This window comes from Entelurus aequoreus, linkage group LG12 (genome assembly GCF_033978785.1).
Source record: "Entelurus aequoreus isolate RoL-2023_Sb linkage group LG12, RoL_Eaeq_v1.1, whole genome shotgun sequence".
In the NCBI taxonomy this organism is placed as follows: Eukaryota; Metazoa; Chordata; class Actinopteri; order Syngnathiformes; family Syngnathidae; genus Entelurus; species Entelurus aequoreus.
Window position 1 is genome coordinate 47,861,298 of NC_084742.1, and position 25,297 is coordinate 47,886,594.

General features: G+C 41.8%; 2 protein-coding genes across 7 annotated transcripts in view; both read left to right on the plus strand.

The window, feature by feature from the left end:
* The window catches only part of LOC133662289 (protein Dok-7-like), a 102,645-nt gene that overhangs the window by 14,892 nt on the left and 62,456 nt on the right, over positions 1–25,297 (plus strand). The window lies entirely within an intron of this gene.
* Positions 20,480–24,782, plus strand: LOC133662288 (uncharacterized protein K02A2.6-like). Its single transcript, XM_062066160.1, has one exon. It carries the CDS (start codon positions 20,798–20,800, stop codon positions 24,773–24,775), a length of 3,978 nt encoding a protein of 1,325 aa, XP_061922144.1. The 5' UTR covers positions 20,480–20,797; the 3' UTR covers positions 24,776–24,782.

A 25,297-nucleotide genomic window follows, 5' to 3' on the forward strand; every position in this document is an offset into this window, starting at 1 on the left:
GGGATTTATTTATTTTGTTTCTATCTGCATTTGAGCCAGATGCTATCACGTTAGCTCAGTAGCTAAAGAGCTTCGCCGATGTATTGTCGTGGAGATAAAAGTCACTGTGAATGTCCATTTCGCGTTCTCGACTCTCATTTTCAAGAGGATATAGTATCCGAGGTGGTTTAAAATACAAATCTGTGATCCACAATAGATAAAGGAGAGAGTGTGGAATCCAATGAGCCAGCTTGTACCTAAGTTACGGTCAGAGCGAAAGATATGTCTTTCACTGCATTCTAGTCCGTCACTCTAGCGTGCCTCATCCACAAATCTTTCATCCTCGCTCAAATTAATGGGGTAATCGTCGCTTTCTCGGTCCGAATCGCTCTAGCTGCGTTGAAAACAATAGGAAAATATGAGGAGGTGAACAACTGACTGTCACGCTACTTCCGGTAGGGGCAAGGCTTTTTTTTATCAGAGACCAAAAGTTGCTAACTTTATCGTCGTTGTTCTATACTAAATCCTTTCAGCAAAAATATGGCAATATCGCGAAATGATCAAGTATGACACATAGAATGGATCTGCTATCCCCGTTTAAATAAAAAAAATTCATTTCAGTAGGCCTTTAATGTCCCAGCATAGATCTTCTGTTATGTTCACCCCTAAAAATTTGAAATGCTTGACCCTTTCTACGAGATTGTTATTAATTAAAAGTCGAGGGTGTTTGTTCTGACCTTTCCTGCGGTAGTCTACAATTAGTTCTTTGGTTTTGTTAGTGTTAAGAACCAAGTTGTTGTTGGCACACCATGAACCCAGCTGTTGGACCTCTGCACTGTATGCTGTCTCATCATTGTTACTGGTGATGAACCCAAGTACCGTGGTGTCGTCGGCATATTTGACAGTAAGATTGGATGTTGAAGAGTCTATGCAGTCATGTGTGAAGAGCACAGGGCTTAGCACACAACCCTGTGGGGCACCGGTGATGATGGTGAGCGTGGCAGAAATGTGCTCGTCTATTTTCACATACTGTGTGCGATTCGTTAAAAAGTCCAAAATCCAGTTGCAGAGGAAGGTGTGGCCTTATTGTGTTAAATGCTGAGCTGAAATCGACAAAGAGCAGTCTTACATAAGTGTCCTTAAGCTCAAGATGTTCCAAGAGTCTATGGATTACAATAGCGATGGTGTCTTCGGTCGATCGGTTCTCCCGGTACGCTAACTGATATGGGTCAAGGGATGGTGGTATTGTCTTTTTAATCTTTTTCAATATTAGTCTTTCCATGCATTTGGCAGGTATGGAGGTGAGTGCTACAGGTCTGTAGTCATTTAGGCATGAGATGATGGCCTGTTTGGGGATAGGGAATTATTGTAGCGGTTTTAAAACAGGCAGGGACCCAGGATGTAGACAGTGACAGATTAAAAATTGAAACAAATACATCCGTCAGTTCGTCCGCGCAGTGCTTAAGCACATGGCCCAGAACGCCATCAGGTCCAGCTACTTTCCTTGGGTTGATGTTACGCAAGGTGAGTCTTATTTCATGCGGGCTGAGGACTGTGGCTGTGTCGTCGGAGGAGAGGGGGGGCAGTGCCGAGTCTGTGTTTTCCTTGTCAAAGCGGACATAAAAATTATTCAATTCCTCAGCTAAGATGGCGCTGCCTTTCACTTTCACTTTTCACTAACAGAAAACTTTGTTTTTTTAAAGTTTGTAATTGCTTTGACACCTTCCCACACCTGCCTAGGGTCTGAGTTATTTAAGCAATCCTGGAGTTTGTTATAATGTTCCGATTTGGCAGCATTGAGCCCCTTCTTTAAAGCAGTCCTGGCTGAACGGTAGGCATTTGGATCGCTTGATCTAAATGCCATGTCCCTCTCTTTGAGTAACTGTGTCACTTTGTGTCATCCAGGGTTTTTTATTTGGTAACACGCGGATTGTTTTAAATGATGTAACACAATCTACGCAGAAGGTAATATAGTTCAGCACAGTTGAGGTGTATTCGTCCAGAGACTCATGCGAAATCGCACGCTCGTCTCTAAATATGTCCCAGAGAGTGTGATGAAAACAATCTTGGAGCTGATGGATAGCATCTTCTGGCCATGTTCTTATAGTTTTGTTGGTAATTCCAGCAGTTCTGATTTTGGGTGTGTAACGTGGGTGCAACAGAGGATGCATGAGCTCTGTATGCATTTGCGATGTTTGTATACACTTGATCCAGCGTTTTCTCTCCCCTGGTTGCACATATAACATTCCGATGGTATTTATGAAAGACACTTTTTAAGTCTGCATGATTGAAATCTCCCGCTGCAATGAAAGCGCTGTCGGGGTGTGTGACAACGCAATTGTTAATGCTGTCATGTATGTGTGCTAGCGCAAGGTTCGCATTAGCATCTGGGGGAATATACACCGCACAGATGTAAACAGCGGCAAACTCCCTAGGGAGATAGAATGGTTTGCATTTTAGCAACATAAACTCTACATCTGTGTTGCACAGTTCGTCCACCCTCACAGTCTGTGTGCACCAGTTGATGTTTATATAGACACACAATCCTCCGCCGATCTTCTTACCGGAGTTTGCGGTTCTGTCGGCTCGGTGGGCGGTGAAGCCGACTAGTTCAGTAGCCGCATCTGGGATGGTTCTGTCCAGCCAAGTTTCCGTAAAAATTAGGCAGCAGTCTCGTCGCCATCTGAAGTACAAGAAGTCGGCTGTTCAGAAGTAGAGGGCAGTGTTTTGACATTTAAGTAGCAAGAAACTTGATCCACTATCTTTGAAATTCCAATAAATGGAAATTGATCATTTAAATTATATTGTTTTTGACTCAGTTTGTCCCATTACATGTATTATTACTTGGATTTCAAGCTGCATTGTACATTTTATCAGTTAAAAATTATATTAATCTCATAATGTAAACCATTTATTATTTAGCTATTTATTTGTGAGAACTTTATTTATGCATTTAATCATTATTTACTTACCAATTTGTCTGTTTATTTATTTACTAATTTATTTATTTATTCACGGTTGTGTTACAGATTGAGTACAAACAAATATGTGAGAAATTGCTATGATACGAAAGTGGGTTGGATTAAATAAACTCTGATTCCTCCTCCTACTCCTTCTCGTACATGCTGTAATGAGAAACTGGAAATATGTCATATTGTAACTGTATGCATGTTCGAAATAAACAAACACTATAACTATAACCACAACCATACACTATCTCGCTTTTAGTACAATTAAATACATGTTGCTGTATTTTTTGACAAATAAACTATTAGTACTACTTAAAAACTAAACTATTAACAATTAACTACTTAACAATTCAACTATTGGATGTTTATTTGAATTGTATAAGGTGCTAAGAAAATATAAAAAAATAAAGTACATTTATAGTATTTGTACATATGTACGTACATTATTACAGACATATCTACAAACGTATACACATATACTGTACATACATGTATTTATATATGTGTGTATATATATGCATATATATATATATATATATATATACATATATGCATACATACATATGCATACACTAATATATACACACATACTGTACTTACACAAACGCACGCACGCAAATGTATACAATTTATGCAAAGCTTGGTAAAATAATTTATTTAAAAAAAAAAAGGAATTTATTTTGCAGTAGTTTTATTTGTCCATGTATAATATACATGGACGAGCTACCGGTCGATCGCGGAGGGTGTGTCAGTCGTTCGCCAGCCAGGCATTAAAATAATAGTCTTAAAAATGAGCGATCATAAATCTTCACTATGACGTCGCATTCGTCACTTGATTGACATTCACGGCACCCGAGGGTCTTCTGAGATGACGCTGGCTCCTGCCAGCTCATTATTAAGAAAAAATTACAGACAGGAAGGCGAGAAACACTTTTTATTTCAACAGACTCTGGCGCCGTACCTGTCGTCAATACTCCAAAGACCGACTGCGCAGTTCCTGCCTTCACAATAAAAGCTCTGCTTCATCCTGCCTGCGCTAAGAGTCTCAGAAAGCTGGCGTGCACAAGCTATCAAGCTACGGAGTTTGCCGCCAATGTATTTCTTGTAAAGTGTATACAAAGGAGTATGGAAGCTGGACAAATAAGATGCCAAAAACCAACCACTTTCATGTGGTATAGGACAGAAAGGCGGACTTTTTTCTCCTCCATTTGAAAATGCGGACGTTATCTGTTAAACATGCTTGTATTATCTTTAAACACCTTTAACTTGTTAACAATATTATCTATATGTGTTAAACATGCTTGTATTATCATTAAACACCTTTAACTTGTTAACAATATTAACTATATGTGTTAAACATGCTTGCATTATCTTTAAACACCGTTAACATGTTAACAATATTAACTATATGTATTAAACATTCTTGTATTATCATTAAAGGCTTACTGAAATGAATTTTTTTAATTTAAACGGGGATAGCAGATCCATTCTACGTGTCATACTTGATCATTTCGCGATATTGCCATATTTTTGCTGAAAGGATTTAGTATACAACAACGACGATAAATTTCGCAACTTTTGGTCTCTGATTAAAAAAAAGCCTTGGAAGTAGCGTGACGACACCGGAGGAAGGACTGCTCATATTTTCCTATCGTTGACACCAGCAGCGAGAGAGATTCAGGCCGACAAAAAAGACGATTACCCCATTAATTTGAGTGAGGATGAAAGATTCGTGGATGAGGTACGTGAAAGTGAAGGACTAGCGTGCAGTGCAGAACGTATCTTTTTTCGCTTTGACCGTAATTTAGGTACAAGGGTTCATTGGATTCCACACTCTCTCCTTTTTCTATTGTGATTCACGGATTTGTATTTTAAACCACCTCGGATACTATATCCTCTTGAAAATGAGAGTCGAGAAGGCGAAATGGACATTCACAGTGACTTTTATCTCCACGACAATACATCGGTGAAGCTCTTTAGCTACTGAGCTAACGTGATAGCATCAGGCTTTACTGCATATAGAAACAAAACAAATAAGTCCCTGACTGGAAGGATAGACAGAAGATCAACAATACTTCCAAACTCTGAACATGTAAATAAACGGTTAATGCTTTCCAGCTTGGCAAAGCGTAACAATGCTGTTGCTAATGACGCCATTGAAGCTAACTTAGCTACGGAACCTCGACAGTGTTATGCTAAAAACACTAGCTCTGCACCTACGCCAGCTCTCATCTGCTCATCACGACCCGTGCTCACCTGCGTTCCAGCAATCGACGGTACGACGAAGGACTTCACCCGATCACCGATGCAGGTGGCGGCCCGTAGACGGAGGAAGTCAAGGTGAGGTCGTTAGGCTAGCGCGTCTGCTATCCTCAAAGTCTTCCTGGTTGTGTTGCTGTAGTCCGCCGCTAATACACCGATCCCACCTACAGCTTTCTTCTTTGTAGTCTCCATTGTTCATTAAACAAATTGCAAAAGATTCACCAACACAGATGTCCAGAATACTGTGGAATTTTGGGATGGAAAACAGAGCTTTTTTGTATTGGATTCAATGGGTCCGAATACTTCCGTATCAACCGTTGACGTCACACGCATACGTCATCATATCTAGACGTTTTCAACCGGAAGTGTGGCGGGAAATTTAAAATTGCACTTTATAAGTTAACCCGGCCGTATTGGCATGTGTTGCAATGTTAAGATTTCATCTTTGATATATAAACTATCAGACTGTGTGGTTGGTAGTAGTGGGTTTCAGTAGGCCTTTAAACACCTTTAATTTATTAACAATATTAACTATATGTGTTAAACATGCTTGCATTATCATTAAACACCTTTAACTTGTTAACAAAAACATATATTTCATAAATAAGTAAATATAAATTATATATATGAATGAGGTAGATCCCCACGACTTGATAAATTGAAAAGTAGCTCGCCTGCAGAAAAAGTGTGAGCACTTTATATTATTTTATTAAGAGGCATTGGGGGCAAGACAGTGTGGAGTGGCATATCGAATCGGGAGTCTTGGGGGAGGGTTGGCAGAATGCGTGCGGATGATGTTACAAAAATACCTCTGGTGACTTAGGAGGCTTTTGTCTGCTCAGCTAGTGTGGACCCTCAGTTCTATTTATTCTTTGACAATAATTAGACTCTTGGAGCAAGTCCCCGCGAGGGTGGTTGGGCACCCCCGTGCTACTGGGTGGCAAAATGGAGGGGGTGGTAAAACTGGACAGAATGAGAAATGATGGGGTGTTTGCTATAACGTCTGTTCCGAGTACCTTATGGGTGAGGAGTATAAGCCAAGAGTAGTCGGACATTGACGTGAGCTGCTTCACTGTGTTTTAACTGCGTGTAAGTCAGATAAACGCGACCTTAGCGCTCAGGTTGAAGTCGCCTCGGATTTATGACCACACAAAAAAGAGGCCTGGGTCAGATTTTAAAAAATCGGAATTGTACTGTTCACACGGAAAAATAAAAAATCTGAAACATGTCCCATATGGGCAAAATAATTGTCTACCAAAAAGTGAAAAAAATGTTACAAAACTGAGTTTGTACAAAAATGTGTACTTAATTTTGAGTTCAAACTTGTTTCATGCCCAATGGAACAGGATATGTTCGCTTGCCTAAAAAAAAATCACAGCGTTGCATATTTTGTTTTCTCGTCTGTATGTTAGCTAGCGTTAGAATGATGTTAGAGGTAGACAAAAAACAGTCAACCAAGTTCTAAAAAGAGGCAAAAATTCAGCCTACAAACAGGCTTAGGCTAACATTGAAGGATGAATCATAAGTTATACGTGGGTGAATTCAAAGATGTAAGTTCCCATATGTGTTAGTTTTAACACTTGGGAAAAGTATGATTTTGTGTATATTTATCTCTGAGTGTGTTATTGATTTTTCCAGTGGTTATCTTATTTTTACACTTGAAAATGTTAATATTGTTATAGTAAGATATAATGTATTGATCATGCAGAAGATAATTTCCATTATGGGAAAAATTGTGCGGAATTCAGCAGTTCAAAATAAGTTTATTGGAGAGATTCCACTGTAGTTTCACTTCATATTCATAAATGATTGATCTCAATTTTAGCCCGCCACTCTAATTGCCACCGAGGATTAGCCAATTACACAAAAAGCAGCTGTCAGTCGATCCTGTGCCAAAAAGGGTGGTGTTCTGGGAAGTATGGCGTCCAAACAAAGTCTATGAATGTACAAACCCTGTTTCCATGAGTTGGGAAATTGTGTTAGAATCGATGTAAATATAAACGGAATACAATGATTTGCAAATCATGTTCAACCCATATTCAGTTGAATATGCTACAAAGACAACATATTTGATGTTCAAACTGATAAACATTTTTTTTGTGTGCAAATAATCATTAACTTTAGAATTTGATGCCAGCAACACGTGACAAAGAAGTTTGGAAAGGTGGCAATAAATACTGATAAAGTTGAGGAATGCTCATCAAACACTTATTTGGAACATCCCACAGGTGTGCAGGCTAATTGGGAACAGGTGGGTGCCACGATTGGGTATAAAAACAGCTTCCCAAAAAATGCTCAGTCTTTCACAAGAAAGGATGGGGCGAGGTACACCCCTTTGTCCACAACTGCGTGAGCAAATAGTCAAACAGTTTAAGAACAACGTTTCTCAAAGTGCAATTGCAAGAAATTTAGGGAGTTCAACATCTACGGTCCATAATATCATCAAAAGGTTCAGAGAATCTGGAGAAATCACTCCACGTAAGCGGCATGGCCGGAAACCAACATTGAATGACCGTGACCTTCAATCCCTCAGATGGCACTGTATCAAAAACCGACATCAATCTCTAAAGGATATCACCACATGGGCTCAGGAACACTTCAGAAAACCACTGTCACGAAATACAGTTCCTCGCTACATCTGTAAGTGCAAGTTAAAGCTCTACTATGTAAAACGAAAGCCATTTATCGACAACATCCAGAAACGCCGCCGGCTTCTCTGGGCCCGAGATCATCTAAGATGGACTCATGCAAAGTGGAAAAGTGTTCTGTGGTCTGACGAGTCCACATTTCAAATTGTTTTTGGAAATATTCGACATCGTGTCATCCGGACCAAAGGGGAAGCGAACCATCCAGACTGTTATCGACGCAAAGTTCAAAAGCCAGCATCTGGGATGGTATCAATCAATCAATCAATCAATCAATCAATGTTTATTTATATAGCCCTAAATCACAAGTGTCTCAAAGGGCTGTGTATGGGGGTGCATTAGTGCCCAAGGCATGGGTAAGGCACCATTAATGCTGAAAGGTACATACAGGTTTTGGAACAACATATGCTGAATCGCGCTGTCGTTTTCATGGACACCCCTGCTTATTTCAGCAAGACAATGCCAAGCCCCATTCAGCACGTGTTACAACAGCGTGGCTTCGTAAAAAAAGAGTGCGGGTACTTTCCTGGCTTGCCTGCAGTCCAGACCTGTCTCCCATCGAAAATGTGTGGCGCATTATGAAGCGTAAAATACGACAGCGAAGACTGTTGAACGACTGAAGCTCTACATAAAACAAGAATGGGAAAGAATTCCACTTTCAAAGCTTCAACAATTAGTTTCCTCAGTTCCCAATCGTTTGAGTGTTGTTAAAAGAAAAGGTGATGTAGCACAGTGGTGAACATGCCCTTTCCCAACTACTTTGGCACATGTTGCAGCCATGAAATTCTAAGTTAATTATTATTTGCAAAAAAAAAATTAATTTTATGAGTTTAAACATCAAATATCTTGTCTTTGTAGTGCATTCGATTGAATATGGGTTGAAAAGGATTTTCAAATCATTGTATTCCGTTTATATTTACATTTAACACAATTTCCCAACTCATATGGAAACGGGGTTTGTATATATATATATATATATATATATATATATATATATATATATATATATATATACATACACACGTACAGCCCCTGCTCCTTAGCTTTCAGGAATGTGCCAGTGCCCCACACCCAAAAAAAATAGCCCAGACCTACATCATTGTCAGGAACTAGGAAGTAGCATGCAAGCGAACAAAAGCCTAGCCATTTTTTTTTTTTTTACTTTTGTCGTCTTCCCACCAGAAACATGGAGTGTCTGTCTAATCCCAACAGTTTATGTCATCTTCCACGAACCAGGAAGTAGTCTGCCCATTAAATTAGAGTATAATACATGCGGGCCCTCATATTTCAGGAAACATTTCACTACATCTTTTTAGAGGACAAAATGAATAATGATACTTTAACACAATATACAGTAAAATAGTCAGTTTACAGCTTGTATAACAGTGTAAACCAGGGGTCTCAAACTTACATTTCTCAAATGTAGTCATGTGGTTAAAACATGAACATTTATTGCAGCCCAGCCTCTCTCCAAAGTGATTACCTAAATCTTGCTTGTGATGATCATTACATAATGACTGCAGCCTTAAGACAGGAGGTCGTGTCATCAGGTGGGTACCAGCACTTACTGGGTGTTTCCAACCCTTAACCATAAGACCTTCCTGCTGGTGGGTGAGAAGTGGTGGCCAGCCAATACTCACTGCCTCCCGTTTTCCTCGCTTGCTGTCAGTCCCACTGCTGTCAGCAACTCCCAGTCTGACTGGGCTGGGAAGCTCCTACACCCGCTATCATTCGAGTCCAACCATGTCTGCCATCCCTTTTCCCTGCAGTCCTGCTACAGATGTCTATAGTGCTCAAATGTTCTCCTGGAGGCCTCTTCACACCCTTCCTCCCATGGTACAATAAGCCCCACAAGAATAGTCTTGTTTTCTTCAGTAAGGAACAGGACTTTGTATGGACGTAAAGATGTAGACCTTCTCTTTAGGTCTACCCTTAGATTCCACGCTTGGGTGGACTGCAGAAGACTTGCCTGCTCTGCTCTCTCCTTAAAAAATGTGATCGTAAGTGTATGGCGGGCCGCCCAAGGGTTGATGGTTCTGGGTTCTTGCCTGCTCCAGAATCTCAGCAAGAATGTCTCGCACTTCATCGTGGCACAATCTTTGTCTGCCATAAGACAGAGCAATGTTGCATCTTGTCATAGACCCCTTTTTCCCACAGAGCTTGCACATTGAGTCACCTCTTATGCCCCATCTGTGTAGGTCCACATGAGTTGATAGGGTTGTCTAATATTCCCAGAAAAAAAGTGCTACATGTCTGTTTGTTTGAAAACATAGCAAACAGCCACAAGTTAACATGGCTACGCAGTTAATGATGGCATGTCTCCGTGGTGAACCGAGTAGTACACACAAAAATCTCATTTAAATAAGCCGGTCAGCACCACTTTTCAATTGTCTTCGTAGATCACACGCAACACACCCACTAATAGAACACACAATTTTATAGTTTGCACACGCTGTTTAGTGTGTTATTTGGATCCTGTTAAATCAGGCCGTTTTGTACCTTTTTTTCAGGTTTCAGTTTCTCCCTCTCCCACCTGTTTTTTTTGTTAGTTGCCCTGGTGTTGGCCTTTCTCTAGAGTATGGTACTTCAAATCCTTCTTTTCCTAGGTTTTTTGTGTGATTTAAATGAGAGTATTCACTTTCTGCTCAGCTGTTCCCTGCTTGCGCAGTGTTTCCCAAAAAGTAGGTCCCGACTCACCTTGGGGTCGTGAGCCGCAGGGGAGATTTTCGTTATTTGTCTCTAGTATTCATGTTAGAACGATACACAAGCCTGCAGCAGTGCTCAATCCAATTAACAGGCTTCCTGTTCTACCCTGTAGAAGGAATAAGTACACAGGAACACATGCGTACAGAGCTAATGGAAGCGGAGAGATGTAAACATTTGTTACAGGATTGAAAAGAAAAAAAGGAGTCGTCCTCAGCGGCAAGGAAAACAAGTAACGATAACCAAAATAAAAAGACCTCAGCCTTTGAATTCAGCGTAACTATAGGAGATTAAAACGTGACGATATTTATCGTTTATAGAAAAAGTGTTTAGCTATCTCTGGGGCAGAAAACAAAAGGTTTCGTTTTTTTAGTTCATTTTTTTAATAGTCACATTCAGCTCCAAGGGATGGATTTAGTTATATATTTGCTTTGCGCACACTACAAACTGAAAGCTAGCAAACAGAGATGGCCTCGGCGCTCCCCACGCCAGTGTTGCCACTCACCCGCTCAGAGTTCCACAAACTGCCAATCATAAATGCAAAGACGCGACAGAAAAGCTACCCGGATACACTAGATCAGTGGTTCTCAAATGGGGGTACGCGTACCCCTGGGGGTACTTGAAGGTATGCCAAGGGGTACGTGAGATTTTTTTTTAAATGTCTGTCAAAAAGAACTGTGAAAAGAAATGCAACAATTCAGTGTTGACAGCTGGATTTTTTGTGGACATGTTCCATAAATATTGATGTTAAAGATGTCTTTTTTTGTGAAGAAATGTTTAGAATTAAGTTCATGAATCCAGATGGATCTCTATTACAATCCCCAAAGAGGGCACTTTAAGTTGATGATTACTTCTATGTGTAGAAATCTTTATTTATAATTGAATCACTTGTTTATTTTTCAACAAGTCTTTAGTTATGTTTATATCTTTTTTTCCAAATAGTTCAAGAAAGACCACAACAAATGAGCAATATTTTGCACTGTTATACAATTTAATAAATCAGAAACTGATGACATAGTGCTGTATTTTACTTCTTTATCTCTTTTTTTCAACCAAAAATGCTTTGCTCTGATTAGGGGGTACTTGAATTAAAAAAATGTTCACAGGGGGTACATCACTGAAAAAAGGTTGAGAACCACTGCACTAGATTACCTCCCCCTGCATAAAGGTGTCACGACAGCAGCCCATAGATAAGACAATAATGCTGAATGATTGATACTCTTGACATCTGCTTAATCAGAGATGCAGAGCTACTCAGACACATTTGATTATATTTACCCTATTTCAACTTTTATAATTCTTCGGTTTAGTTTTTATTAATGAAAACATGTTCAACAATATTTAAAAGCTCATTTGTCGGTCATACATGGAAAGTTATAAAAGACTTGAAAGTGCATTTGCGAAAGTGCATGTGACCCTGCCAAGTGAAAAACAAATCCTTGTCCAGTAGGGGTTTCAAAAAAAATTATTTTCAGATTCATCGCGAATAACCAGCGATTCATAATCGATTAAAAAATATATATTTTATTCAGAAAAATTTTGTTGTTTTTTCCCAATCTGTCCTGTCCAGACACTAAGGTAAATCATATTGTTGATGTAGACCTATATCTGCTGTACGGATTTACTTTAGAAAAGAGAAGTGTTGGATACTTCTCTTGTTGTCTTATCTGTATTTGACTTTATTAAATGTTTGGGTAAAATTTTATGAAACAATGGAGGGATGTAGTTAATAATAGAACAGGAATACAATGTTATTTTAAAAAGTGTAGAGTTTGAATCGAGAATCGCTTTGAATCGAATATAGATTCTGAATGGAATCGTTACCCCTCAAGACTCGAAACGAATCAAATCGTGTGGTGCCGAAAGATTCACAGTCCTGTGTCCAGTCATATACCTTATAATAGTAGTTGTCTTAAAAGTCATGAATTATGGGCCCCATAGTGCGACACTGACAGCAAGACTTGGGGTCCTCATTCTTTGCCAAGTTGGTCATAATGGAACCCAGCCCTCAAACAGAATACGTTCTCCATTAACTGAATATAGTTTCTAAGGCTGCAGCTAACGATTATTTTTCTATCGATTAATCTATAGATTATTTTTTTCGATTAATCGGTTAATCTATATATTTTTTTCTCGATTAATCTATAGATTATTTTTCCTTTTACCGATTATTTTTTTATTCAAAATGAAGATGAAAAAATAAATGTAGGCCCGTTTTTTCAAAAGGCATGGCTTTTATTTACAAAAAAAAAGAAGTATGGCCACTCAGTCAACATTGACAACAACATGACTAAATATTCTGTAACAATGTAAACATTTAAAACTTTTAACATTTAACAAAATTAAAAGTAGCGTATTTGCTTTTTAATGTGCAAATATAAAAGTCAACATCCAGTGCTAATCTTAATATTCTGCAATAGTATAAGCATTTCAAAAGTAAAAGTATTGCTTATTTTGCTTTAAAATGTGCAAAAATAAAGATAAACATCCAATACAAAAAAGTGCAAAACGAAATATTCTGGAGCACTGTAAACATTAAGTATTGCTTTTAAAATGTGCAAAATAAACATCCAGTCCAACACAGTACACAATAACCAATTCTACTCATTCCAGTGAGTGTCTAACAGTTGTAATGAAGAAAGGTTAGCATGTCTACATGCTTTGGTTCTTTTCTTGTTTACAATATTCCCAGCAGCTGAAAATAGGCGCTCAGAAGGGGTCGATGTGGCTGGAACTGAGAGCTAATTAGCCTTCACCTCAAGCCGGGATTGCGAGTGAGCTGAGCTGCAGTTTAAGTTTCTAGAAGGTCAACGGGCTCATAGTGATGTTACTAGTAGTTGACTGGGAGGTGTTTATTATCATTTGGGGAGAGTCCGCTGCCTGATGCTCACCTGCTAAACACCTATCTGCTCCACGCTGAAGCGCTGACTACATGCGCTCTGAATACGCACTGCTGATTGGCTGATAATGCTTCGTGTGTACCAATCAGATGGTTGTGTGGGTGGGACAATGCTGCGTGTGTACCAATCAGATGGTTGTGTGGGTGGGACAATGCTGCGTGCGGAGACAGAGGCAGACGGAGCAAAGCAGCTTGTTAAGACTTTAGCTTTAGCTTAGAAACTCGTTCGGTACACCCCTGTACCGAACCGAAAACCCCGTACCGAAACGGTTCAATACAAAACACGTACCGTTACACCCCTAGCAGATACAAATGACACATTCATGTTTTTGTGTAATGATGACAACGTATGCTCGCGCGGACGATTGACTAGTTGATGGTTTTCTTTTCAAATGTTCGTTCATAGCCGTTGTGCTGCTATGATAGGCCATTTCCGCTCGACACAGTGTGCATACAACAACATTATTAGGCCGTTTATTGAAATACTTCCACACTTTTGACCACTTTTGGCATGCTTTTCCCCCCTCGCTCGCACCGTTCGCATCGTCTTCTTTGATCGTCTGCTTTGCGCTTCGCCATGACGGTAGTGTGACGTCATTATGCGACGCGTCGACGCACAAAAACGGCGTCGACGTATTTACGTAACCGATGACGTCGACTACGTCGACGCGTCGTTTCAGCCTTAATAGTTTCTGTTCATACAGTTCTTTAATGATCTCTGACAGTAATTGAATAGCCAGTTCAGGCAAATGTAGATCTTTTCAGGCGCAGTTAAAGATATTAAATTGTGCACCTCTGTCGAGCAATGCTGTCAGAGCTAAACCACTTAGATTACTCTGCATTAGGGCCTTCTTTCCCATTACACTGGCAACAGCAGCTGCAGCTCAAAATATAACTCAGGGACTTGTCGATCTTCGTGTTATTTGAGAGAAGTGAATGGGTGCATTTTTTTTTGTAGTATCGATCTGAGTTTGGAGCCGTTTTTCTGATCTGGTCATTTGGTTCCCTGCTGTAGCGATCAGTTCATGTTCCTGTGTTTCTCGTGGCAGCCAATAGTTCAGTGGCCGTCCTTTACATATGAGAAACCATGATTACAATTTGGTTGGCTCCGTTCGAGACATTATGGGAAGCCATATAGTTTCTCTCCTTTCTCGCCATATAGTTTCTCTCCATCGACTGGTGGCTGAAGTTGTCATTTCTTGGTTACAATATTTGTGAGCTCTTCGATTTTGGCTGTCATTTCCTTAATTGGATTTATCTTGTCTTTAGGCACTGAACTCACATGTTTATACTGTTTTGCTCTTGCAGTGTATTAGACACCAACTCGACACCATGCGCATGTACTGGGGACTGGTCGACAATCAGACCCTATAATCCAGACCTGGGCATTCTGCGGCCCGCGGGCCGCATCCGGCCTGTCACGTTTCAGTGCACAGTGTCCACACGTATCGGAGAATAAAGTAATACTCTTAATCTTTAGCCTAATGGCATATTTATTACAAGTAGCGGCTGAAAATGGCGCGTCTCACAATGAGAGCGTAATGACATCACATCCTGTGTACGTACCGTAAACATATAGAACATACAGCACAACACAATAGGTACCGTAATGCAATGAGTAAGGGCGCACTCCAAACACAACATTTAACACCCCCACTCGCCATTAACTCAATTGGTTACCTTGAGAAAAAAAATTACAATGCAAGAAAATAAAATAGGGATCACATGTTGTCCCTTCCCCAATAAACAGAAAAACACACTGCACTTCTAAGTGCCAAACATGTCCTGTTTGAACCTTTTTAGCTTCATCTTGGTGGCTGGCTTTGTCAGAACATCGGCAATCATATTTTCAGTAGGACAGTACTCCAAAATCACTCTGCCACTTTTTATAGTTTCCCTTATGAAATGGTATTTGATATCTATGTGTTTACACCGTTGCCTGTTCACTGGGTTTTTGGCTAGTGCAATAGTGCCTTGATTATCTTCAAATACCTTTGTTTGTGTATAAGGGTATTTGTCAATGCCTCTGAGTAGCTGTCCTAGGTAGATACATTCTTGAATGGCTGATGCCAAAGACATGTACTCTGCCTCACATGTAGATAAAGCAACAGTAGCTTGTTTTCTTGTTTTCCATGAGATTAGAGAGCTACCTTCGCTTAGACTAGCACAATAACCTGATGTGCTTCTCCTGTCAGACACATCTGACGCCCAGTCAGCATCACTGTACACTCTCAATCCCAGTTTTTCAGTTTTATTTCCTTTGAAACATAACTTGTTTTCTGCTGTACCTTTGAGGTATCTAAACACATGTTTTACTGTGTTCCAATGTTCGTCTGTTGGCTCAGCAAAGTATTGGGATAATTTACTGACCACAAAACTTATGTCTGGACGTGTGCATGTGGACAAGTAGATTAGGCTTCCAACAGCCTCCCTGAACCTTCTTTGATCTGTCATTTTGTCTGCATCACCTGTGTACTCTAGTTTTGGTTCACATGGAGTCTCTCTGGACTTGCAATTTTGCATTTCAAATCTCTCTAAGATTTTGTGAACATATCTCTCTTGAGACATTGTGACTTTACCATTTGTTTGGTCAAAATCTATTCCCAGAAAATGTTTCAATTTTCCTAGATCCTTCATTTTGAATCTTTCAGTGAGCATCATTTTCACACTGTTGAGTACACCATTGTTTTTAGATGCTATGATGAGATCGTCTACCCATACAAGTAAAATCACTTTCTCATAATGCTCCTCTCGTGAGTACACACAATGATCAGCAGAATTTTGTACAAAACCATTCTCAGTTAGACATGTGTGCAACATTGCATTCCAATTTCTACCGGACTGTTTCAAACCATAGAGAGACTTGTGCAATTTACACACTAGCTTTTCACCTGTGACTGATTCTTTCTCATAGCCTTCTGGCTGTTCGATATAAATTTCGCAATCGATCGGGGCGTGAAGATAAGCAGTCTTTACATCAAGCTGGTGCAGCACTAGCTCCTCTTGTGCCGCCTTTTGCATGATCACCCTCACACTTGTCATGTCTGCTGTGGGTGAAAATGTCTCTTTGTAGTCAGTTCCCTTTTTCTGACTGTAGCCTTTCGCTACGAACCTCGCTTTGTATTTATCTGTTCCGTCAATGTCACTCTTGAGGGCATAGACCCATTTTCCCCCCACTGCCTGTTTGCCCGGTGGCAAATGGGTGAGGCTAAAGGTGTCGTTTTCCTCCAGTGACTTCACCTCATCATCCATAGCATTTTTCCACTGCCTTGATTTGTTTGACATTATCGCTTCCTTGTAGGTTTGAGGAATGTCACATACTGCTCTGTAGCAAGAGTCCACGCATGTTACAAATTTGTCCATTGTATCCTCAGTCTCAAACTCCTGTAAGTGAACCGGCCTCCTCCTGGTTCGCGATGGGTTCCTTCTGTTTACAGTGTCAGTGACTCTACCCGGCTGTGTGCGTTCAGTCTGTTCAGGTAAAGTCTCAGAAACACCCTGTAAACCTTGATCTGGTACATTTTCAACCTTGTCATCATCAACACAAATTTCTCTTTCATTAACCCTGGGTTGTACATCACCATACCCCATGTATGACTCACATGTTTGTGTTTCTTTTTCTGTTGCAGTTTTGGTTGTGAATTTTACCAATCTATGTTTCTGAACTTTCTCTTGTTCTGGGTAGTACACTAGGTAGGCTGGGCTGTTTTTATCGTAACCCACAAAAACACCCTGCTCACACCTAGAGTCTAGCTTGCCCTTGGCTTGTTGCTGGTAAGCATAGCACACTGATCCAAATTTTTGCATTTTGGAAATGTTTGGTTCTTTCCCTGCGAACAACTCGTATGGTGTTTTCTGTGTACGCCTAGAGTAGCATCTGTTCCGTACATAGGCCGCCGTCTGTACAGCGTAGTTCCACAGCTTATTTGGTAAGTTACTTTCTAGCAGTAAGCATCTGCCCATCTCATAAAGGGTTCTCCACCCTCTCTCGGCCGTGCCATTTTGGTGTGGTGAATAGGGTGCAGACGTTTCATGTCTAATCCTATTCCTTATTAACAGTGCCTGGAACTCTTTGCTTGTATACTCAGAACCATTATCTGATCTGATGCACCGAACCTCACCGTATGGTGCTACGTCAGCTAAAAACCGTTCTGTTGCGAGCACTGCATCACTTTTAGACCTTAGAAAGTACACCATCATGGTACCAGAATAGTCATCAGTAAATATTTGTGCATATTTGTGACCATCAATGCTAGGCGTTTGCATGGGACCGGCTAGGTCAGTGTGGACTAGTTCCAAGGGTTTCTTAGCCCTCCTGTCAGGCTCCTTGTTTCTCGTCTGGGTAAATTTTCCTTTTGTGCACACTTCACATAATTGTGCTGGTTTAGCCGCACTCCCTTTTATCTCCATGCCTCTCACTACACCTTGTAATTTTTGCACATCTTCATAATTACAATGGCCTAAAATTTCATGCCATGTTTGTACATCATGACACACTTTACATAGATCAATATCAGTTTGAACAGTAGGCAAGTAATACAGATTACCACTTTCGTGTATGTCAAACCTGCTACCGTCCCTTGTGACCATGCGATTGTCCCCTTTCTCGAAGGTGATCGTCGCTCCTCCATTTGTGGCACGCGCCACGGAAAATATGTCATGTGGATATGTGGGCATGTACAGAGCATCCCTCAGTTGTGCTCTGTGCTGTCGTCCAGCGCTGTCCTGCAGACAGATGGTCGCTGTTCCTCTTCTCTGTGCTATTCCACTGCATTTGGTTCCATCTGCTAGCTCCACTGAATGAGAGTCAGGTTGAAACGTGTCATCGAAGCTTTTAAACTTTTCTATGTCATTCACAATATGTGATGTTGCTCCTCCGTCGACCATAATGCCTTTCATCTTCACGCTGCCTGGTGGTCTCTCATTCCTTGCGTCGTTTGCCTTGAAGAAATGGTCCTCTCGGTCGCTGTCTCGTTCCTCCACGACCTTTCTCGCGCCATCTCGTTCCCCCTTTTTCTTGCACAGCGACTCTTCGTGTGTGTTACTTTTGCAGTATCCACACCATACTTTTCTGGAACACTTTCTTGCTTTGTGCCCCTTTATTCCACATCTGTAGCACGTCACGTTGGCATCTTCATCTTTTCTATTGCCAGCTTGTGCCCTTGGTGGACCTCTGCCCTGTTTTACATGGGTCTTCATCACATTGTCTGTAGATTCTGTCTTCTTCATTTTCTCGCTCTCTTCATAAACTCTTAGTCTCCTTTTAAAGTCTGCAAATGTAACTGTATCTTCATTTTGTGTTACATGGACTGCTAGGGGCTTGAAGGATTCTGGTAGCCCATTTATCACCATGGCTACATTTAGTCCGTCACTCATGGTTTCACCAGCGTCTTTTAGGGCCATGATAATGTTCTCTGCTCTTATAATGTAGTCTGTAACATTCTCACCTTCTCCCATGTGTAGCTTGGTGAGTGATGTGTACAGATTGATGATCCTCGGCTTACTTTTTCCGGAGTAGTGTTCTCTCAGTATTTTCAGGGCTTGTCTGCCATCATCTGCAGCCTCGTGTCTTATTAAGGATAAGCTTTTGTCATCAATGAGTCTGATCAGTTCAGCATAACAGTCAGTATTCTTCCTCCTATGTTCAGCTTGAGCTTCTTCATTGCCAGATGGCGCATTCAGGATCGCCTCTTTTAATTTTAGAATGTGTAGATGACCTAAAAATCTTGTTTCCCACAGGTCATATTTTTCATCTGATCCATCAAAAAGAAGTTGCGGGGCTGGTGTCGCCATTCTGTTAGCCATCTCGCGTATTGCGTCGCGAAAAACTTCTTCCGAGCTTTACTCACTTTATCTCCAAGTTGTCCACAGAAGCTCCGTGTTAATCCGTCACGTTAAACTTCCTCCAACTCTTCCTGGGCCCATAACCTGTCACGTTTCAGTGCACAGTGTCCACACGTATCGGAGAATAAAGTAATACTCTTAATCTTTAGCCTAATGGCATATTTATTACAAGTAGCGGCTGAAAATGGCGCGTCTCACAATGAGAGCGTAATGACATCACATCCTGTGTACGTACCGTAAACATATAGAACATACAGCACAACACAATAGGTACCGTAATGCAATGAGTAAGGGCGCACTCCAAACACAACATTTAACACGGCCCTTTGTGCGTCCCTGTCCGGCCCGCGTGAGGCCAATTATAAATTACAAAATAAATTTAAAAAAGTATCTATGTCGAGTGTGCAATACAACGGTGCTGCTTTTGTTTTGAAAATCGTTATTTGTATTACTTCCGTGTGGACGTATGCGTGATTGTGAGTGAATGTGAACAACTGCAATTACAAAATAAAGTTGAAAAAACATCTATGTCCTGCGCGCAATACAACTGTGCTGCTTTTATTTTGAAAAGTATTATTTATGGGCGTGTGTCCGTGTGTAACCTGCGAGTGAAGGTGCACATGCAGCGACAAGTGATGCACGGTTTACACCCGAGACGCAAAAAAGAGAAAAGTTGATGAGGAATGCCGTGTTTTCAACAACACATGAACTGCAAAGCAACGTCCCCTCACCTAAGGTGCGTGCCTGCGCAATTGCGCACTGTTCAAGCGTCTGCTGCGCGCAGCAAGTATATGCCGCGCACCAAATCAAATCCCATCTGAATTATAAACAAAATAAACATATTTATTCTATGGAATTTTGCAATGCAACTTTGAGTGACAGTGACAACAAGCGGCCCTAATGGTGTTCGTCAACACCGTTCAATTGAACACCGTTCAATTATTGTAACGTCTATCGAGATGCTTCGAGGACAGGAATTATATCGATCACTTTATTGAACAAAACTGTTTATATTCGGACATAACCACACCAAAAACATGAGTAAAACAATTCTATCTCGAAAAACTAGTCATTTTCTGCCGTACAAACTGTTATGTATTTGGAGCTACTAGGGCTGCCGTAGTTGTGAGGGACGCGGGGAATTATGGGTAATGTTGTCATCACAATACTGTACTCCTGGAGAGCGGGAACACGGCTGTATGTTCGGAGTAGTAAGCTACAATAAAAGGTTAACGATCTATCTGTGCCTGCTGCATCATTGTTATAGGAAGACATAACAAAAGTGGCGACGAGGACGAGTGAACCGACGCGTGTTGTCAGTGTTAAGAAGAGGAGAAGTTTTCCTTGTCTCACGGGAGCCCCGAGCTAACGCTAATGCTAGCGCAGGTGTCCGCCGGCATTCCGACTATTCCTGCTGAGAGAAGAGGGGACCGGAGACCAGCGACACCGACCAAAGTCAAAAACGGAGCGCCATTAGCGGTAAGACGACCAGTAAGATGGCTGGAGTTATCGGCTCGATTGGCCCCTTTGATGAGAATGTCGAGCAATGGAGCTCATACACGGAGCGCTTTGACTATTTTGTCGCAGCAAATGGAATTGATGATGGCAAGATCGTACCTACTTTTCTGAGTGTGATCGGCCCGAAGACATTTACCCTGCTTCGGAGCATCCTACAGCCAGAGAAACCAGGGAGTAAAACGTATAAAAACATTGTGGACATTTTGACCAAACATTTCTCCCCCAAACCTCTGGTAATCGCCGAAAGATTCAGATTTCACCGGCGACATCAGGAAGAGGGTGAGTCTGTCACCATGTTCATGGCAGCTTTACGTAAACTGGCCGAACACTGTGAGTTTGGTGACACACTGAGTGATGCGTTAAGAGACAGGCTTGTATGTGGACTGGCAAATGAAGCAGCACAAAAAAGATTGCTTACAGAAAGTGATCTGACTCTTGAAAAGGCCATTAATATAAGTGTGTCTATGGAAATGGCATCCAGAGAAGCACAGCAGCTGCATGTGAAAGTGCACAAACTCAGCATCAACCAAGATGTGCAAGGGCCATGCTTTCGCTGTGGTAAATCTGGCCATCTTGCATCTGCATGTTGGTGCAAGGATATGGATTGCCATAAATGTGGGAAAAGAGGCCATGTGGAGCGGGCGTGCAGATATAAAAAGAGCAAAGAGGATGGCTCAAAGACTGGAAATAAAGTGAAAAGTGCACATTACAAGAAGAAAAGACAGGTTCACACAGTCAAATATGAAAAGGAGAGTAACAGTGATTCTTCTGAGGAGGACATGTCTACCACAGTGAATACAATACGGGTAATGAATGTGGGTGAGAGCTCGGATGGTTTCTGGGCCAAAGCCAAGTTGGAAGGACATTCCATAAAGATGCAAATAGACACTGGATCGAGGGCATCATTAGTGTCTTATAAAATCTACAGGAAACACATGAGACATCTCCCTCTACGTCCTGCAGACACTGTTTTCAGAGCATACACTGGACACACGGTGCACATGAAAGGAATGACCGATGTACTGGTGCAGTGTAACGATCAGACTGTGAGACTTCCAGTCTACATCACCCAGGGAGACTACGCCGCCATAATGGGTCGGGTGTGGTTAAAGGCGATCCATCTCAACTGGCAAGAGGTGAGAAAAATGTCAGACAGTTCTACACAGCTTCAGATGATACTGGAAAAGCATAAAGAGGTCTTTCGTGATGAACTGGGCTGCATGGAAAATATTACAGTAAAGCTACATGTCAAACCTGACACTAAACCTGTGTTTTTGAGAGCGAGACCAGTGCCGTACGCCATCAGATCAAAGGTGGAAACTGATTTGGATGCTTTGGTCAAAAATGGAGTCTTGGAGCCTGTAACGACTAGTGAGTGGGCTACACCCATCGTTCCAGTGCAAAAGAAAAATGGTGGAATCCGGACATGTGGAGACTTTAAGGTGACAGTCAACCCTGCCTTAATAGCAGAACAGTACCCACTTCCCCTGATCGATGACTTATTTGCTGGGCTGAGTGGAGGTCAAAAGTTCAGCAAAATAGATCTCAATCAGGCGTACCTGCAGATGCAGGTGGATGAACAGTCACGTGAGATGCTGACTATTAACACACACAAAGGGCTTTTCAGATACTGCAGACTGCCTTTTGGTATCACTTCTGCCCCGGCTCTGTTCCAGCGAGCTATGGACCAGATACTCTGTGGTCTAGCAGGAGTGCAGTGCTATTTGGATGACATCCTGTGTACAGGAGCAAATGATGAAGATCACCTGCATAACTTGGATGCTACACTTCAAAGATTGAGAGAGTATGGACTAAGAGTTCGCAAAGAAAAATGTGATTTCTTTCAATCATCTGTGGAATACCTTAGACATGTGATTGATGCTAAAGGACTTCATACAGCACCATCCAAAATCACAGCCATCGTGGAGGCACCTCCACCTCAAAACATCAGCCAGCTGCGATCCTTTTTAGGATTATTGAACTATTACGGACGTTTTATTCCTAATCTAGCATCACTGCTACAGCCACTGCATGAGTTGTTACGCCAGGACAAGACATGGAAATGGACAGCCAGCTGTCAGGAGGCTTTTGAGAAAGCCAAGGGGGCGTTAACCACATCAGAGGTGCTGACTCACTTCAACCCATCACTCCAAATTCAGCTAGCTTGTGATGCATCCCCATATGGAGTGGGGGCAGTGTTATCTCACATACTGCCAAATGGTGAGGAAAAACCGATCGCTTTCGCCTCCAGAACGTTGAACAAGGCAGAGTCCAACTATGCTCAAATAGAAAGAGAGGCACTGAGCATTGTTTTCGGGGTGAGGAAATTCCACCAGTATTTATATGGGAGGAAGTTCACTCTCCTAACGGACCATCGACCTCTCACGACCATCCTGGGACCACACACTGGGATACCATCTCTCGCTGCATCAAGACTGCAGAGGTGGGCTCTGCTGCTATCTGCTCACGCTTACGACATCAAATATCGTAAGTCAGACTCCCATTGCAACGCTGACGGGTTATCCAGACTTCCTCTTCCAGTCACAAAGCCCGATTCAAAAACGGAGGACATTTTTTACTTTAGAGAGGTGGAAAAGGCACCTGTTTCAGCAGTGCAGATCAAAAAAGTGACTCGCAACGACCCAGAGCTGTCAGAGGTCATGGACATTGTTGTTAAAGGTCGACCTGCTGGTGACACTGTGCGCCTGAAACCTTATATGGGAAGGAGGTTGGAGCTTTCTGTCCAGTCGGGATGCCTGCTATGGGGGAGGCGAGTGATCATTCCACTGTCACTTCGAGAAAAAATGTTGCAACAGCTTCATGCAGGACATAGTGGAATAGTCAAGATGAAAGAAATAGCGAGAAGCTATTTTTGGTGGCCAGGCATGGACAAACAAATCGAGGAAATGGCTACATCTTGTTCAGCTTGCCACAAAACCAGAAATAACCCACCATTAGCTCCCCTGCATCCGTGGGAATATCCCCAAGAACCATGGCAGCGGGTCCACATTGACTTCGCAGGGCCAGTGGAAGACAGAATGTTTCTGGTTGCTATAGACGCACACAGCAAATGGCCTGAGGTGGCGATAATGAGATCTACCACCACAGAAAGGACCATCGAAAGGCTAGGAGAGATGTTCTGTCGGTTTGGATCTCCGGTTCAGTTAGTCTCTGACAACGGACCTCAGCTGGTGTCGCATGAAATGTCTGCATTTCTACAAGCAAATGGAGTGCAGCATGTCACCTCAGCTCCTTACCATCCTGCCACAAATGGCCTTGCTGAAAGGTTCGTTCAGACTCTGAAACGTGCACTGAAAGCATCACAAGGACAAGGAACATTACACCAAAGACTACATACTTTTCTGCTGAACTACAGAAACACTCCTCACAGCACTACAAAGGCATCTCCTGCAAGCCTAATGTTCAAGAGAGACCTGCGTACGACCTTCGACCTGTTGAAGCCCTCAGCAGTAAAAGACACAGTTCGAGGCCAACAGGAAAAACAGATACAACGCAGGGAACGACAGGCGAAGAACAGAGTCTTCACAGCAGGCGAGACTGTGTTAGCGAGGAACTACAGTGGAGAACCTAAATGGGTTCCTGCTACTATCCTTGCTCAGACTGGACCAGTCTCCTACTCCGTTCAGAGAGGTGACAGTGTCTGGAGGAGACATGCTGATCAGCTCCTGTCTGCGTCACCAGTGTCAGCAGAGCTGTCCTCGAAAGATCAGACAGATGCAGTGACCAACCCTTCAGTTCCTCTCCACACCCAAGTAAGACATCCAGTGCCAGATACATCTGTTCCAGCTGCAAGTGTGACTCCAGATGAGACTGAGACACATGTGCAGTTGAGCCCTAAAGACGGTTTTCCGTCAGTGGACAATAAGACTGATGCCCCTGCAGAGAGCAGGTATCCTAAAAGAGAGCGGCGACCCCCTATACGCTTGAGTCTTTAGAATAGTTAGCAACTATCCCAGACCATCAGGGGCAGAATAATTCCCTTGGGATCAGTTGAGGGATAGAGGCAGTCTACCCTCATCCCTGAGTTAGAGTTAAAACATATACCTGTTAGGTGTGGTTTAAAGAAAAAGATAAGGTTGTGACATTTAGTTGGTTGTGTTAAGTCACGTGTTGAGATAATCTTAGATACCAGAAATAAGTTGAATGTGTATGTTTACGTTCTTTGAAATAGTAGCTGATTATTTCTGTTGTTTTCTAAAAGGGACATCTGTTGTAAGAGGGGAGGAGATGTTATGTATTTGGAGCTACTAGGGCTGCCGTAGTTGTGAGGGACGCGGGGAATTATGGGTAATGTTGTCATCACAATACTGTACTCCTGGAGAGCGGGAACACGGCTGTATGTTCGGAGTAGTAAGCTACAATAAAAGGTTAACGATCTATCTGTGCCTGCTGCATCATTGTTATAGGAAGACATAACACAAACCAGGCCAAAACCAACTTGTCATCTGTCACCAACA

Excerpts from the sequence above, each read along its gene's own strand:
- LOC133662288 (XM_062066160.1), top strand. The coding sequence starts at position 20,798 with ATGGCTGGAGTTATCGGCTCGATTGGCCCCTTTGATGAGAATGTCGAG.